This window comes from Juglans microcarpa x Juglans regia, chromosome 5D (assembly GCF_004785595.1).
Source record: "Juglans microcarpa x Juglans regia isolate MS1-56 chromosome 5D, Jm3101_v1.0, whole genome shotgun sequence".
Taxonomy (NCBI): Eukaryota; Viridiplantae; Streptophyta; class Magnoliopsida; order Fagales; family Juglandaceae; genus Juglans; species Juglans microcarpa x Juglans regia.
The window spans coordinates 7,618,765-7,633,665 of NC_054602.1; the positions used below are offsets into that span (position 1 = coordinate 7,618,765).

The following is a 14,901-nucleotide window of genomic DNA, read 5'->3' on the forward strand; positions in this document are numbered from 1 at the left end:
CATAAATATTGAACTTATGTCCTTCACCCAAATACTAAATGATGATCAGCTTGTAATTTTGAGGCAATCCAATTAATAGATTAATAACTCAATTGAATCATAATATAAGGTCAATACCAAGTACCAATAAATCATGATGCTTAATCTCGTATGTTCATATTTTTTCTCTCTAACTTGGCATTAGTTATAAATTACTAATTGTATTTAGAATTATGGGTAGATATAATATTTATTAATTGTAATACTTAATTATGTATAGATCAAAAGCTTATTACTAGTATGTAGAGCACAATTATTGTATTTGGCTAAATCAATTATGATGAAGATATAATAGCATATCTCAGATCAAAATATATTTAATTGGTCATTGTGTTTTAAGAATAGAGATTTTATCGATAAATAAAATATCAAAATATCTTATAATGCTCTTATACATAAATTGATAGTTTCGTTGAAATGTAAATTATACTTATGATCTGACAATTAAAAAAGTTATTTAGCTGATTGTAATATTTACTAATTGTATTGTTGTTTGGGAATCAGATTCCATATGCATAATAAAAATATAAGGAATGTCGAGAGGATAAGAGCCTGATCTTGATTGTTTCTTGATGGCTTTGTTTCCTAATCTTGATTGTATTAAATTAAAAGCAAGAGGATAAGAGCCAGTGGAGAGTTCCAACAAAGACTATTACAGCCACACATGAAGTATTCTACGGTGGGCTTGGGCTTGTGACGATGGCAAATGGAGCTGCGTGAAGAAAACGATGGGAGAAACAAAGAGAGTCAGAGAACATAGAGAGAACAATTGCAGAAGAATGGGGGGAGAAGAAAACGACGTTGTTTAGTTAGGTTTTTTTAAAAAAAATTTAGATGTAAAATGTTGGAGTTTAGTTTTTTAGTTAGGTTTTTTAAAAAAGTTGGATTCGGAGGCATTGGAGCCTCCGAACTCCGACTCCGATTCCGACTGCATTCTCGGAGAAATTTCTACTCCAACTCTGAATTCCGAATACTCCGACTCCGTTGGAGTTAGAATTAGAGTGGAGGTCGGAGCTGGCGGAGTATTTGCACAACCCTACTCCCATGCATGTAAATTATTGGTATATATATATATATCTAAATATATATATATAATTCTCACGTTCCGCCTCTACACGCATGATCCATATAATATAGTTTTGTGCAATAATATCCCTTGATCCTCGACTCATGTTTTCTCAGTCGTCTGGCCTGCAAAGATGGTGCACTACTCCATTCTGTCTCTGTAGATCAGAACTGATAGTCAATATATAATTTCAATGGACACCACAGATAATATATTCGATATCAATGTTCAAACATTGATCGATCATGTGGGGTATGACTTCCTCATGATGATCAATGCATGGCCTTTCATGCATGTTCGGTCATGAATTATATATACAGCAAAAAATAACAACTAATTAAGCTAATGAGCCGACCCCATTGTTGTTGCATGCCACACGTGTCTCTTAACAGTCATGAATTACTGTTCATTGTACTTGCATGTATTATTTAGTACTGCTAACTATTGTTCACTTTTGATCAAATAATTGTAAAGGCGCTCATTCATCTATAAAAGGGGAACCTAGCTCCAGAAATGGGGCATCACTTTTCTTCTTCATCATCTTTTTCTCTCAACCTTCTTATCACTTGTTTCTTAACTCCATTTGATTCCAGTGGAGATTTTGTAAGTTATTTTGAATAATATTTTGAGTCATTTCTATTTCATATTTCCATTTTCTTTCTTATTTCCATATGATTCCAGTTATCTGGTCCTGTTCTTATTATCTTAATTAAATTCAGTAACATGGTCCTTGTTATTTCAATTTTGTGATTATTAAATCCTTTGAGGGCGGTTTCCATTGCTTGTATGCTTTTGTCGGTTTGTACCGACGGATCAATCATCAAATAGCTTTAGAGCGTCTTCTGAATCATGTCCAAATATGTTTCCAAATATGTTACTGTATGGATCACTGACTAAAGCTTTTGATGATGCTTTAGACTCATTATCTGAATTATCATTGTCTTCTTGGAGGGACTTCTTTAACAAATAAATCAAATCTTTTTTCTTGAGTCTTTGGAGAACAAACTTCTTTTCGGACTTAAAAAGATTTGTTTGATTTATCAGTTGTAGAAGAGGAAGCAGCTTTTACCATCTGTTTAGTAGTAGTGGCTTGGACAAGTGGATATCTAGGCAATGTTGATTGTTGATTAACAACAAGAAACTCTTCAATACTTTTGAGATCTGGTGAACTATGGGGAAAGTCTCTGGTAACATTATCAATGACATCTTGCATGTGTGGATATCTATCCCACTACTTGAGAAACCAATAACGGACCAATATGTCATCGTTCCGTTCATAATTCCATTTCAAAATCCCAGGAACCTTGTATCTTTTGTAGAAATGGAGGCAGTAGAAAAATTTAGAATTATGAAGATCCAATTTGTGGGTAATAGTATTAGCAAAACATTTAATGGCTTTTTGAAAATTTTCAAAGAAAATTTCAGGAATAGGGCCAAACTGATTCCACCATCTCAAAAACCAAAGAGAGAAATTAGTTTTGAATTTTTTTATCAAAATTCAAGGCACGTATGCCCCTTGTACGTAGCGTTCGGTTGGAGGGAAAAAAAACTATACAAAAATAAAATTTCTTTGCAAAAGTATACAATAGCATTAATTAAATAAAAGCTCTTTAAAAACAAATTCTGAACAACACCTAATTAAAAACATCATTATTTATATAAATGGGCCAACATACAAAATCACCATTCAATCAACAAGTTCATGAGAGTTGCATATTTAAAATTACCAAATTTATAAACACAATTTTTTACATAAATATTATCAAGTTTATAAGCAACATAATAATAATAATAATAATAATAATAATAATAATAATAATAATAATAATAATAATGCATGTTGAAGTTACAATCAAATATAATTGTCCAATATATGCATGGCAGCATGCGTATAATGTCATATGGTATGTAGTAATTAAAAGTCAACAAATCTAAATTTGTTTGTTCAATAAAAGAGTCAGATAGAAATAAGATTAGTGAGTCATGTAGTATAGGTCAGATTAATAAACCGATCGACGCTGCAAATGGCAAACTACATGGCAGAGTAGAAAGGATAGAAACGTAAATACGATAAAGATCAAGTAATAATGCAATATGAAATAAATAATTTGGTTTCACTCACCAATTACATGCATGCTAGCTAGCTAGCTGCATGATTTGATCATCACCACATGATATACATAATTATATGCTAGCTAGCTAGTTTTTTCTAATTTAATTTGGACTCTTCTCCATAAATATATACATGATAGCATAGCTAGCGTTATTCCTATAAGACATACTATTCACTGGCTGCAATTTAAAAATAAAAAATAAAAAATAAAAAAGTGACTCTACAGCCACGGCTACTTTGTTGAGAGCTCCCGCTAGTGTATTTCATGTATTTTTTTTTTATTTTTTTTGTTTTTTGCCTTTTCATTGGCTGCAATTTTCAAAAAAAAAAAAAAAAGGCTCTACAGCCACCGTTGCTTTGTTGAGGGCTCCCGCTAGTGTATTTCATGTGTTTTTTTTTTTTTTTTTTTTGCTTTTTTTTCACATGCATTTTTTTAACATTTTTCAATATTTTTTTTTAAAAATAGACAACATAATTAAAAAATATTTCTTTAATTACCAAATAAAAATAAATATAAAAAAAAATTCGAGAGGGAGGCAACAGGAAGATTAACATTTTCCAAAAATAATTATGCTTGCCTAGTATATATATACATATAAGCTTATGTGACTATGTCATATTGCACGCACGCCAACCCATCTAAAAAATTCAGGGTCATTTTTTGTCCATACACTAAAAGAGTTCAAAACCTTTAGAAGATGAGAAAATATATTTATAACTATGAATTGTAAAACCGTCGCATAATCGTTTTGAAAAAAGTGAATAAAGCATAGTACCCACATGAAAAAAAAATTAATTTTTTAACAGTGGATCCCACACACTTCATGGTTGTATGTAGAATTACTCTTGAAAGATACTATACGGCAAAGGATTTTTAATGGCAATTTTTGTAATTATAATAAGTTATTTATGTACTTTTTTGTAAAATTGAAGATCTAAAAGGATACAATTGTAATAATAGTCAATTACATAGAAGTATATGTGAAATAAAAAGTGTCCAAAGAAAATACTATTTATTACTATTTATCTTACTGTTATAGGCGCTTTTAAGATATAAGAGATAGAGAAACACTATTATGTCCATTCCTTTTGACACCTTTATTTGACCGTTGGTTAAATTTTTTTTATTTTTTTACTTAGTGATTAAAGAAGTGATTTTAAATATATTGATATATTTTTTATTTTTTAAATATATTTAAATATATTAAAAAAAATTTTACGTTAAACAGTATGCTTAGCAATAAAGATGAGGCGGTATAATAGCCGCACCCCTGAGAGATATTATATATCAGAGACATATTCTTTGGACCAAACAAATTATCCATCTCTGTTCATTTTCTTTAAACAAAAAAAGCAGACTGTACTGTCTGTTTTCGTATCATGAGTAGTAGCAGTGTTGGGTAGTCCTGTTCCTTTCCTATAGTACTTCCTAGCTAGCTACGATTATCGTATCTTAAATGATACAACCATCGACCTCAGACTATTGGAAATGCTGCCCTGCCCTATCTTTGTTCAACTCAGGTTAATTAGCATCCTAGTATAGTAAGGTCGGCAAGGACAGAAGCGTCAGATCGGCCAGACGACACTAATCAATTAGTTTTTTTTTTTTTTTTTTTTTTTTTTTTTTTTTTTTTCTGTTTGTGATATTTATTTGATTCAGTGATTGCCCTGATCTCTGGAATGGGCTTGGTTACTTTGAAATTAGTGGTACTTATGTAAAATCCTATATGGCGTTAGATTTTCCAATTGATAAAAAAACACCCATATATATATATTATATATGGAGCAAAAAAGATTAACATTTTCTTACTGATCTAATGTGTTAGTTGGCAACGTCCTAGGGTGTCACGTGCTACAAGGGGTTAGGTTTTTCTAACAAAGGGTTCAAGGGCATGCAATATTTGCATTGCTCTGCAAGAAGAAGAAAAAGTCCAAAGCTGGTGGTTGTTGGATTCTCACGTGTTTTTATTCTGTTAAACCGGTCCTCCTTCCGTCTTTTTCTTTATTTTCCTCGTGGGAGCACGTGATCCAAGTTCGGCTATTTGAATACAAATCTAGCTACTGGCCCAACCAATGAATATAAGGCCGAATTAACCCATTTTTCCCTTTCACGTTTCTATAGCGTTACTCGTTGTTGTAGATTGTGTTTAGATATTAAATTGAATTAAATTTTTTATGAATAATAATAAATTAAAATGGTAGAGCGAATTCTGTATAGTCTACTTAAGATGAATTTAGATATATTTAGATATTAAGATGAGTTAAGATATATTTATAAGAAGTTGAAAAAGATTGTAGATCTCATGTATAAAAAAATATTGAGTTGAGATAAGTTTATTGATTTGAGAGCTAAATATTTAGATGTTAGAAGAGATCCTGAACCGAACTCAATTGAACTGAGAATCTAACAATCAAATGAGTCCTTAACAGATCCAAAGGTAATTCTGCTAGTGCTCTGATAAAAGATCCTCGATTGCAAATTTCCAAAGTTTTGCAACCCTTCTTTTTGGACAACCGACAACCAATTGGATGTAAGCCATAATAATTCAATTTCCATAGGTACTTGATTTATTGGTGAGGTATTATCTTAGTAGAATGACCTCTATACTCTGGAGTGTCAAGGTCTAGGATCCTGTACATGCAGTTCAATTCAGAAAGACTGGACTGATTTTTGTTCTTTTTAAGGAATTTATTTGAGACAGCTTCGATCTCTAGGATTTCGGTTTGTTAGAGAAGGAACGGCTAGCACTGTATAGAATAGAATCATCACTTGACAATTTAAATTGACAAGAAAAAGTAGATTTGATTATTTGTATTATATTCATTTAAGATTACGTTTGATGGCAAATTTCATACGTGGGTCCGGAGAAAGAAAGAAGAGTACAAATCATGTATGAACATGTGGCAGTAGTGGAACGGCTTCACCTTCATGGCTAGTTGTCTTTACGATAACAACAACCAAAGACATTATTATTCGATTGTCTCAACAGTTCAGAATTATTTTGTGGGGTGTAAAACAACCGAAGTCATTATCCAGACCAACTTACTCACAGGAAAATTTCATGGCAGATTAGAAGCTGAAAATAATGTACAAAAAAAAAAAAAATCTCCTAAATTCAGAGTAATGGCAAACCAAAATTGGCGCTTCTGGATAACAATCTAAAGCAGGTTCAGATATTCGTGTAGATTCCTCTAAACGAATGATCCTTTACTTATTATTACCACAAAACAGGGTAGGATAGCTTGGGGATTCAGCACATAGAGTTCCTCAACATTCGAATGAGAACCCATTTTCCTAGCCAATGAATCGAACCCTGAGGCAGTCATATCTTGAATGCTTTCCCCAGGTTTATGAACTCTCCCGGCCACTACTCTGCACACCATTAAAGCCTTCCTTACAGACCGATCTGCTTCATCTGTCTCAATAGATTCTAATGCTCTTTCACTGCTGGAAGTTGTAAAAACACCTAACCCGCCATTGCATTCCTTCTTAGCGAAGAATCCATGTCTTAAAGCTTGACATACGCCACAGTTATCCAAAGTGCACAGGCTACAAGAGTCATTATTCATGCCAAGAGAGCACACAACGGTTGTGCCGTAGAACATTAAAAGCTCATTCCCGTCAACCAGGCAGCGTGGATGCCTTTTGGGTAGTCTACTAGCTTTGATCTTCATTGTTTCTCTATGTTCTTCAAAGCAGGAAACATTTTTTGGCATGTTTTGGACCTTCAAGACCCTCTCCATCCGTCTGCAGTTGTTCTCTGTCTTTAACCAACTCTTTTGGCAGATTTTTTCTACAATCTTCCTAGATGAGTCTCCTTCACCTAGTTCAATTACTGCGCAGAACAGGGGGCAGTCCAGTTTTCTTTATAAACTAGGGTAATTAAAAATTTGTAAATCAATCTGCACAGCTAACAAATTGATTGTTTTTCAAAAGTATCAATGACGTCAAGTCCGAAATGATAAAAGGATGATGATAAAAAAAGAGAATCAAATAACAATTTTCTTCTTTCAAAAGACAAGGAGAGTCGTTATAGTTTAAATTAAATATTTTTACTTGATACTTCATAGCAACCAACAAGTGAATGATGATGAAACGAAAACATCAACCGGGGGAATATTGAGGCTTAAACAATTTTAATAAGAGATGGAACTTTGAATGACTTGGTGTTCACCTGCATGCTTGGAAAGACGATGTCCTTCAATAGCATCCAATTTTCTGAATTTCTCCCCACACATTTGGCAAATTGAAGTTGAAGAACCATTATAATCTGTCTCATTTGATCTTCTAACCTTTGAACATATATGAATACCACCACCACCATCATCAAAGATAATAGAACCACCATGGGTCCTAATGGAGGAAGTAGGCCCGCTAGGCTTAAAATGGGGCACCCTATGGCTATGGTCAGTGGTCCATGGTCTTAGGTTACCCACAAAAGTTGGACCAATATCCCTTCCTCTGTCTCTATCTTTATGGGAAACACAAAGCGGACCAGTTTTAGTTTCACATGTTGTTGGGTCGTCAAGGACTATTTTATGGGTCACAGGGTTGAGGGATTCACTGCTCCATGGGGTCCTTGCACTACAACCTAGTGGCTTCTCTCTCAGATTTGATATGGATCCTAGACACCTAGACCTGCCTGGCCTTTTTTCCGAAGTGCTCGGATTACCATCGGCTTCTGGATCATGCACACCCGACGGGAGTTGTAACTTTCGGCAATCCAACGAATTCTTCAGAGCAATCCAAACCATTGACATTTCTGTGTCCTTTGTCTTCTCTATTATTGGTTCATCTTTCTGAAAACCTCTGACACTTTGATTGGATTTCTGTTTGCACTAATATTGGAATTAAGAGAAAGGAAGACAATCAAGGAAAGCCAGTTGTCAATAATATTTTCTACCCTTTTTGGCAAACTATTCTGAGAATCTGAATCTTTTATTTTTCCTTTGTTTCCATGTGGCGGTTTCATTTTTGGAACAACAAAATAAACTCATGAAAGATACTCATTATACTCCTAACCTTTCAAAGTTGCATTATTTACTTCCAACCAAAAAAGCAAACCTTCCAAGATTTAAGCCCTCCAGGCAATTGAGTATCCTCTTTCATGCAAGTAATTCAGCACGCATAATAGATTCATAGCGTTAGGGTGTCCGTGAGATTGGAGTGACAGAAATCTGCAATTCATGCAGGCAGGCATGAAACACGAGCGAAAACCGGTAAGTTTGCCTGAATAACTCGCATGCTCTGACCGGCAGGCATGATCATTCATAGGCTCAGTCAAATAGTGAGTTGAGATAAAAATTAAAAATTAAATAAAATATTATTAAAATATTATTTTTTAATATTATTATTGTTTTAGAATTAAAAAAATTGAATTATTTATTATATTTTGTATAAAAATTTATAAAAATTATAATAATAAAATAAAATAAGTTGAAAACCTCCCAATCCAAACCGAGCCCATGACTTTGCCTTTAGCTGCTGATGCTGCAGCCTCTCTGAGGTCAGCACAAAATACATTTCGACAATTAACGGTTATTTATGTGACAGATTTAAAGATGCCTGGATACCGGGATTGAAATCCAAATAACAGCCTTTATCTTTTATTTGTTGAGGAGTCGGAGACTCGGATGCTTGGAATTTCTGAGGCTCAATTTCTAGCATAAATTACCCGAAACCATTTTGCATATCTAAGTTCCCAGATCAAAACTTCGATCATAACAATCATCTATACACCTTCACCGGGAGCAATGACGCTAAACATCATCACCATGTATTTCTCAATCTTAGATGACTTTCTTTTGAGGCCTCTGCAGGCAGTTCGTAAATAATTCGGGGCTCAAAACAAAAGCATGCAAGTATGGCACTCGACTGGATCATGACACACTGCTAGGAAAAATAGAACTATAATAATGATAATTAAGATAGATATGCCTTGCTTGGCTAAGAAATTAACAGAGACAAGCTTGACAACCAAGATTGATTATAAAATGGGCACACTTCCAAGGACTCGTGTAGAACACGTACAAACTCACTCAGGTTTTATTGCCATTATAGCTCGTGTGATTCATGCTATTACTCATTGGTGGACCATATATATAGCAAACATCATCTCGACAGGCAATAGCATCAAATTACAACGTAACCAGTTCATGCCAGTAAGATATATCTCTATAAAGCGGCACCAGTTTAGAAAAGAAAATATGAGGATCCGAGGACAGATGCGTGGTTTTTACCCAAGTTGCGTCCCCGGAGACATTCAAGATCCATCAAGTGAGAGTGATCCACAAAGAGGTTCACCTGGTAGTAGAAGGCATCGGATAGGATGTTAGTACATGCAAAGATTCCAAATTCTGTAATGAACAAAAGGATGAAATAAAGAGCATCATACCCTGGGACCATATTGATTAATGAACCACTCAGAGGCTCTGGGATTCGATGCCTCAAACATTGTCTTCTCAAGACCAAGACGCCCAATGATCTTAGCAATTATGTCAGCCCGTACAGAATCAGCATGCTTGCAGACATCATCAGCGTCAATCATTATCATGTCTGCTCCAGCTTCCAAGCATCTCACTGACCGTCTGAGCAGAAGATCCACATCTTCAACAAATTCTGTCAGAGCAAAGAAAAGCATAGTAATGATTCCATTAGCTCTCCCACTGTTCTAGTCTAATGAAAGAAAGCCCGTCACTTTCTTCTCATTTGATCTCAAATAACGGGTCTCAATGCAGTTCAGACTTACGGAATGCAGAAAGCAAATGAAAACATGATAGCATGAGGGTTAAAAGGGTGCAACACCTATACACACTCCGACTTCCAACTTCCAAACATTAACATCATAATTTTGATTTGGGGCTTGCAGTCCAATTTCGATGTTATACAAAACTGCACCAGTATCCTCCCCACCATGATTCAGAGTGAAATTCAATTTGAATGGAAGAAAAACATGCAGTTAAAATGCCAACAACCGTCTAATATGGTGCATGTGAAGTAAACATGAGGCACAGAACTTCAAAGAGTGTGAGAAGACAGTGGATGAGCTTAGATTCATAATGGTAATTCTAAAAACTCCTTAAGGTTAGGTTTGGATAGTGAGTTGAGATGATATGAGTTGAAATGAAATTTGAAATTTAAATAAAATATTGTTAGAATATTATTTATTAATATTATTATTGTTTTGGAATTTGAAAAAATTGAATTGTTTATTATATTTTGTGAATTTGAAAAAATTGTAATGATTAGATGATATGAGTTAAGATGAGTTGGAGGGATTTTTTTATCCAAACCAGGCCTAAGTCTCGATGTTTGTTCAGAATAGTCTTGGATTGTCTGCATCTATTGAATTTATGTCTTCTATTTCCGCTTCCTAATTGGGTGCTTTTTCTTATGTACACCTTGTGTACTTGGGTTGCGCTCCTCTGCGCTTTCAATGAAACTGGCTGACTTATTAAAAAAACATTGACATAAAAAATGTGTAACTATGCAACAAATGATTTCTTTTCAATGGTGAGGTCCTCATGCTAAAATAAATGCATAACAACCAATTAGAGTATGGTTCACATACTCAGGCAAAGACACAAAGGGTGTTTAGGAAATATATTAATAGCATGAATTTAAGCTCATAAAAGAATTTAATACATTCTGAGGAAAGTCGCAGCTTGTTTGATGCTAACCTCATCATTGAAGCTATGCATTTGTTAATTGCAACCAGAACAAAATCCAAGATGTTCCATGACAAGTACTTCGAACCATACCAAACAATGCATGCAACGGTGAAACAAACCACCCCACCCCCTACTTTCCTCAGAGATCCTTCTGGAACACTGCTTATCAACCTAGATTAGGCTTATTACTCTAATCCACTTCAAAACGTGTAAATCAAAGATGCTATGAACCAAGGATGTGAATTGCGCTTATTTTACCGGACAAGCATCCCTGGCCCATATAATTATATGAACACCAGATGTGTCCTGGTAAGATAACCTAAGTTCGTCATTAATCTTGAAAATAATAAAACTAGTAACAAATATTTTAATAAGCAGATTATCCAAAAGGCTACACGAACCAGTTGATTGAGGTCTTGGGGCAATATAAGCTCCAAATGCCCTATCACCATCCACAGGAATGTCAGACTTGTTAAACTTCACTGCAAACTGAGGTTTGGCTTTCAGACCAGCACTCTTAATCAAGCGCACAAATCTTAGAAGAGTTTCTTCAGGAACTCCAAGTGAACCAACATTCAGCTCAATTGTATCAAACCCCAATTGCTTGCACTCCTGAAAAGATCATAGCAGGACACTGCATTACTGCTCTAAATAAATATCGAAGCAACCAACTTATTATATAAAACGTCTCACATGTTTTACCTCCACATACTCTTTGAAAGCAGATGGACCTTTGCGAAGCAGGTGTTCAGCCCAATCCCCCGTGCTCACATATATGTCATGTTTGTGAGCTAAGTCAGTCACTTCTTTAACGAAACTCTTTGGCATCAGGCTATGAGAACCTCCGGAGAACTTCAATCCATCAACAAACTGCCCCATAGACTCAAAGATATCCTGCAGAACATGATATTTGTAACTCAACTATCAGGAGATCCAGCCGCCGCATAGTGCATAGATCATAGATCATTCACAAGAATGAGCTGTTTTTGGCAGATAAGTAGGCCGTGCGCAACTGTAGATGTATACCTTATTCGTAGTGGAGATTACGAACTACTAACCAAAGGAAGGATCACTCTCCAACATTTCATTTAACATAGTCTTATTTATCTATATAATTCTTCAATCAAGATTCTCCAGATTTTTCTAAGCACAAATTTACGGTGGGGTTATCAAAGTCTTGACCAAGATGTTTAATGAAGTATTTAGCCACCTGAGTCACCTCAGCATCAGGTGATAAATGCCGAATGAGGTCAAACCTAGATCACTGTTTAAACATAATTCTTATCAAGATTCAAGAATCCTGGAGTTATCCTAGAAGAAAATACACTAACCCGGTTGCGGGAGCTGAGCTGAGAATAAAATGCAAGATGCTAGAAATTAAGCTCCACTTTCCCCGCAAACAAAAGCCCCCAAAATAAAAGCAGTTGTGGAGCATAACAAGATTATAATCAGAAGTAAAAACCAAACAAAATGAAGAAGGTAGGAGAGGAAGTACTTGAAGAACGTTTTGGCTTAAGAGGGTGAAATGGGGGCCGCTCATCTCCGTAACTCCATAGCGGCGAGGCTTCTCGGGGCGGTCCTCGTCCTCGTCGAAGCTCTTCCATCTGTAGGCCGACATTGTCAGAGACAGCAAGATAACACGATTCCCTTTGATCTTCTTGTTCTATCCTAGTCTGATTACTTGGGATTTTTGGATAGAGAAAAGGTGTTGGAGCAATCGTCTTCCGTGTTCGCGCTGCTTCTAGAATTACGTTCGTTGAATAAATAAGTTACCACACGTGTCGTTAAAAGTAGAAGCCACGTCGTACTCAAAGTGTCATCACTATACCATACGGGGTACAAGGGGCGAGATCTCCGTCAGGACTCGGGCCCATAGAGCTCGAAGCCTCGAAGTCGTCCATTCTATTGTCAGATAAGAGGAGTTGTAGAGTATCCGTGTGCGGATATTTTTTTTTAAAGTAAATAAATATAAAATTTATATAAAAAAAATTAATTTTTGAATCGTAAATTTTATAGTCTTTTAAAAAAAATATACAATACTTGCACAATTAATAACTATATATAGTATTATTCTTTATTTAATAAAAATTATTAGATATATTACTATTAATTTTTAAAAAATAAAATAATATGAATAAAATATCTAATATTTTGCACTAATGAATATTATAAAGAAAAAGATATAATAACTAACGTTATAATATCTTTTAGATTGAGAGGGAGAGACACATGCGTTGATTTTATAATATTAATTATTGTCAATATAAATCTCTTAAATAATATTAAATATTTAATAAAATGTTGTATAACTCACACATTTGATCTATTTCTCCAAAATCTATGACATTAAAATCCAAGTAAGAAATATAAACAATCTCAAATTCATATGTGAAGTTGCAGAAAATATGTATACAAAATACTATAAAAGGCAAGGGAATACTTGCCATCAACCTAATTATAAAGTTATTTTCCCAACAAAATGGCCAACTAGCCAGGGGCTCGGTGATCTGATCTCCCAAGGATTTACCTCAATCCTGGTTTTATAATTTATTTCATCAGGCCAAGCACAAAATCATATACTGTTTTCTTTTCTTAAGTGAAGAAACAATGAATCTGATTCTTTCACACTATAAAATCAGTCAAATGGCCAGAAACAAAGAGATCAAAACCAGATGAGATCAGAACAAAGGAAATGTTGTAAAGGAGTAACTTTGTGGTATCTGTATGTGTCTGTGTGTGATGAACTGTCCTTATCTACAAGATACTTCTAGGATATCAATGTGCCCCACCCTTCTGATGATACCCTGCGTTCCTTGTATCCCATGAAAGGAATCCCACTCCAAAAAGAAAAAGGTATGGCAAAAGAAGAATAAAGAAGAAAATTTGAAGACCAAAAGAGGCCTTTTACCCTAAGAACACGGCTAATCTCTCTCAAGATATGTCATCACTCTGCATTCCTAACCCTACTTTATTCTTATTTTCATCTTCAACTGGAGCTCTTAAAACATTAATTAATAGAGCTAGGGAAAGTTGTCTGCGCATCCTCTCCTCCAAAATGATCTCTAGCAAAGCTGTGACTTCAAAAAAAATGGGGAAAAACGTGGGCTTCCTCGTCTGCGTCTTCATTATGGTCATCGATTCTGTGGCTGGGGTACTTGGGATTGAGGCTGAAATCATTCAAAACAAGGTACTCTTAGCTATACAATAAAGACTAGTATAAACTCATATTCTACTGATAAGTGACAAATTTATCTTTTATTTTCTTTCTTTTCACAGGCGAAACATTCGAAGGTACTTTGGATGTTTGAGTGCAGAGAACCAAGCTACAAGGCTTTCCAGCTAGGGTTGGCTGCTGCTATACTTCTAGCAATTACTCATTTTGTTGCTCACTTGTTTGGTGGGTGCACTTGCATTTGGTCAAAAGAAGATTACCGGAAGTCTACACCTAACAAGCAATTAGCAGTTGTTTTCCTCCTTTTATCCTGGTAGGTGTACATTTTACATGTTCAACATGCTAAGATACCATAGATTTCAATACATATACAAGTATTGTGACCATTATTGTGAAATTACCAGGATTGCATTAGCCGTTGGATTCTCAATGTTGATCATAGGAACATTGGCCAATTCAAGATCAAGAAAGTTGTGTGGGATAGCACACAATCGAATTTTGTTTATCGGAGGGATTCTCTGCTTTTTTCATGAATTGTTCACAGTTGCCTACTATGTCTCCGCCACTGCCGCCAAAAAAGAAGAAAAGCAGAACAGAAACCCTCCCGGTGGTCCTACAGCCCAAGCTTAAATTTGTCATTTGTAACTCTCTTCTTTTTGCTTCTTTGTGATCACTAATTGCCAATTCAAAATGACAATAGAAGCACGAGCTGATATATATATATATATATATATATATATATATATATATATATATATTCTGAGAAGCTCGGTTCTAGCTCAGTTATCATCGCCTGAGTTAAAAAGAGTACCTATAAAACAGTACCGTGAATTGAAGAAC

The 14,901-nt window shown here is 34.9% G+C and overlaps 3 protein-coding genes across 4 annotated transcripts; 1 reads left to right on the top strand and 2 right to left on the bottom strand.

The window, feature by feature from the left end:
• Nucleotides 1–6,134: 6,134 nt before the first annotated feature.
• LOC121264357 lies at nt 6,135–8,062 on the bottom strand. Its single transcript, XM_041167496.1, has 2 exons — nt 7,394–8,062; nt 6,135–7,054 (listed from the first exon to the last, which is right to left on the bottom strand). The coding sequence occupies exons 1-2, from the start codon at nt 7,977–7,979 to the stop codon at nt 6,411–6,413; spliced, it is 1,230 nt and encodes a 409-aa protein (XP_041023430.1). The 5' UTR covers nt 7,980–8,062; the 3' UTR covers nt 6,135–6,410.
• A 1,109-nt stretch (nt 8,063–9,171) lies between these two features.
• Nucleotides 9,172–12,631, bottom strand: LOC121264358 (protein HEAT-STRESS-ASSOCIATED 32). The gene is made up of 5 exons (XM_041167497.1): nt 12,385–12,631; nt 11,592–11,783; nt 11,291–11,501; nt 9,614–9,837; nt 9,172–9,522 (listed from the first exon to the last, which is right to left on the bottom strand). Exons 1-5 carry the CDS (start codon nt 12,505–12,507, stop codon nt 9,412–9,414), a joined length of 861 nt encoding a protein of 286 aa, XP_041023431.1. The 5' UTR covers nt 12,508–12,631; the 3' UTR covers nt 9,172–9,411.
• Nucleotides 12,632–13,571: 940 nt separating this feature from the next.
• LOC121264361 lies at nt 13,572–14,786 on the top strand. Of its 2 annotated transcripts, none has more exons than XM_041167500.1 (3): nt 13,572–14,076; nt 14,166–14,374; nt 14,504–14,642. In XM_041167500.1, the coding sequence occupies exons 1-3, from the start codon at nt 13,828–13,830 to the stop codon at nt 14,592–14,594; spliced, it is 549 nt and encodes a 182-aa protein (XP_041023434.1). In that variant the 5' UTR covers nt 13,572–13,827; the 3' UTR covers nt 14,595–14,642. The 2 variants fall into 2 exon arrangements, with proteins under 2 accessions (XP_041023434.1, XP_041023433.1); XM_041167499.1 differs by having other exon boundaries at nt 13,785–14,076; nt 14,466–14,786.
• Nucleotides 14,787–14,901: the final 115 nt, after the last annotated feature.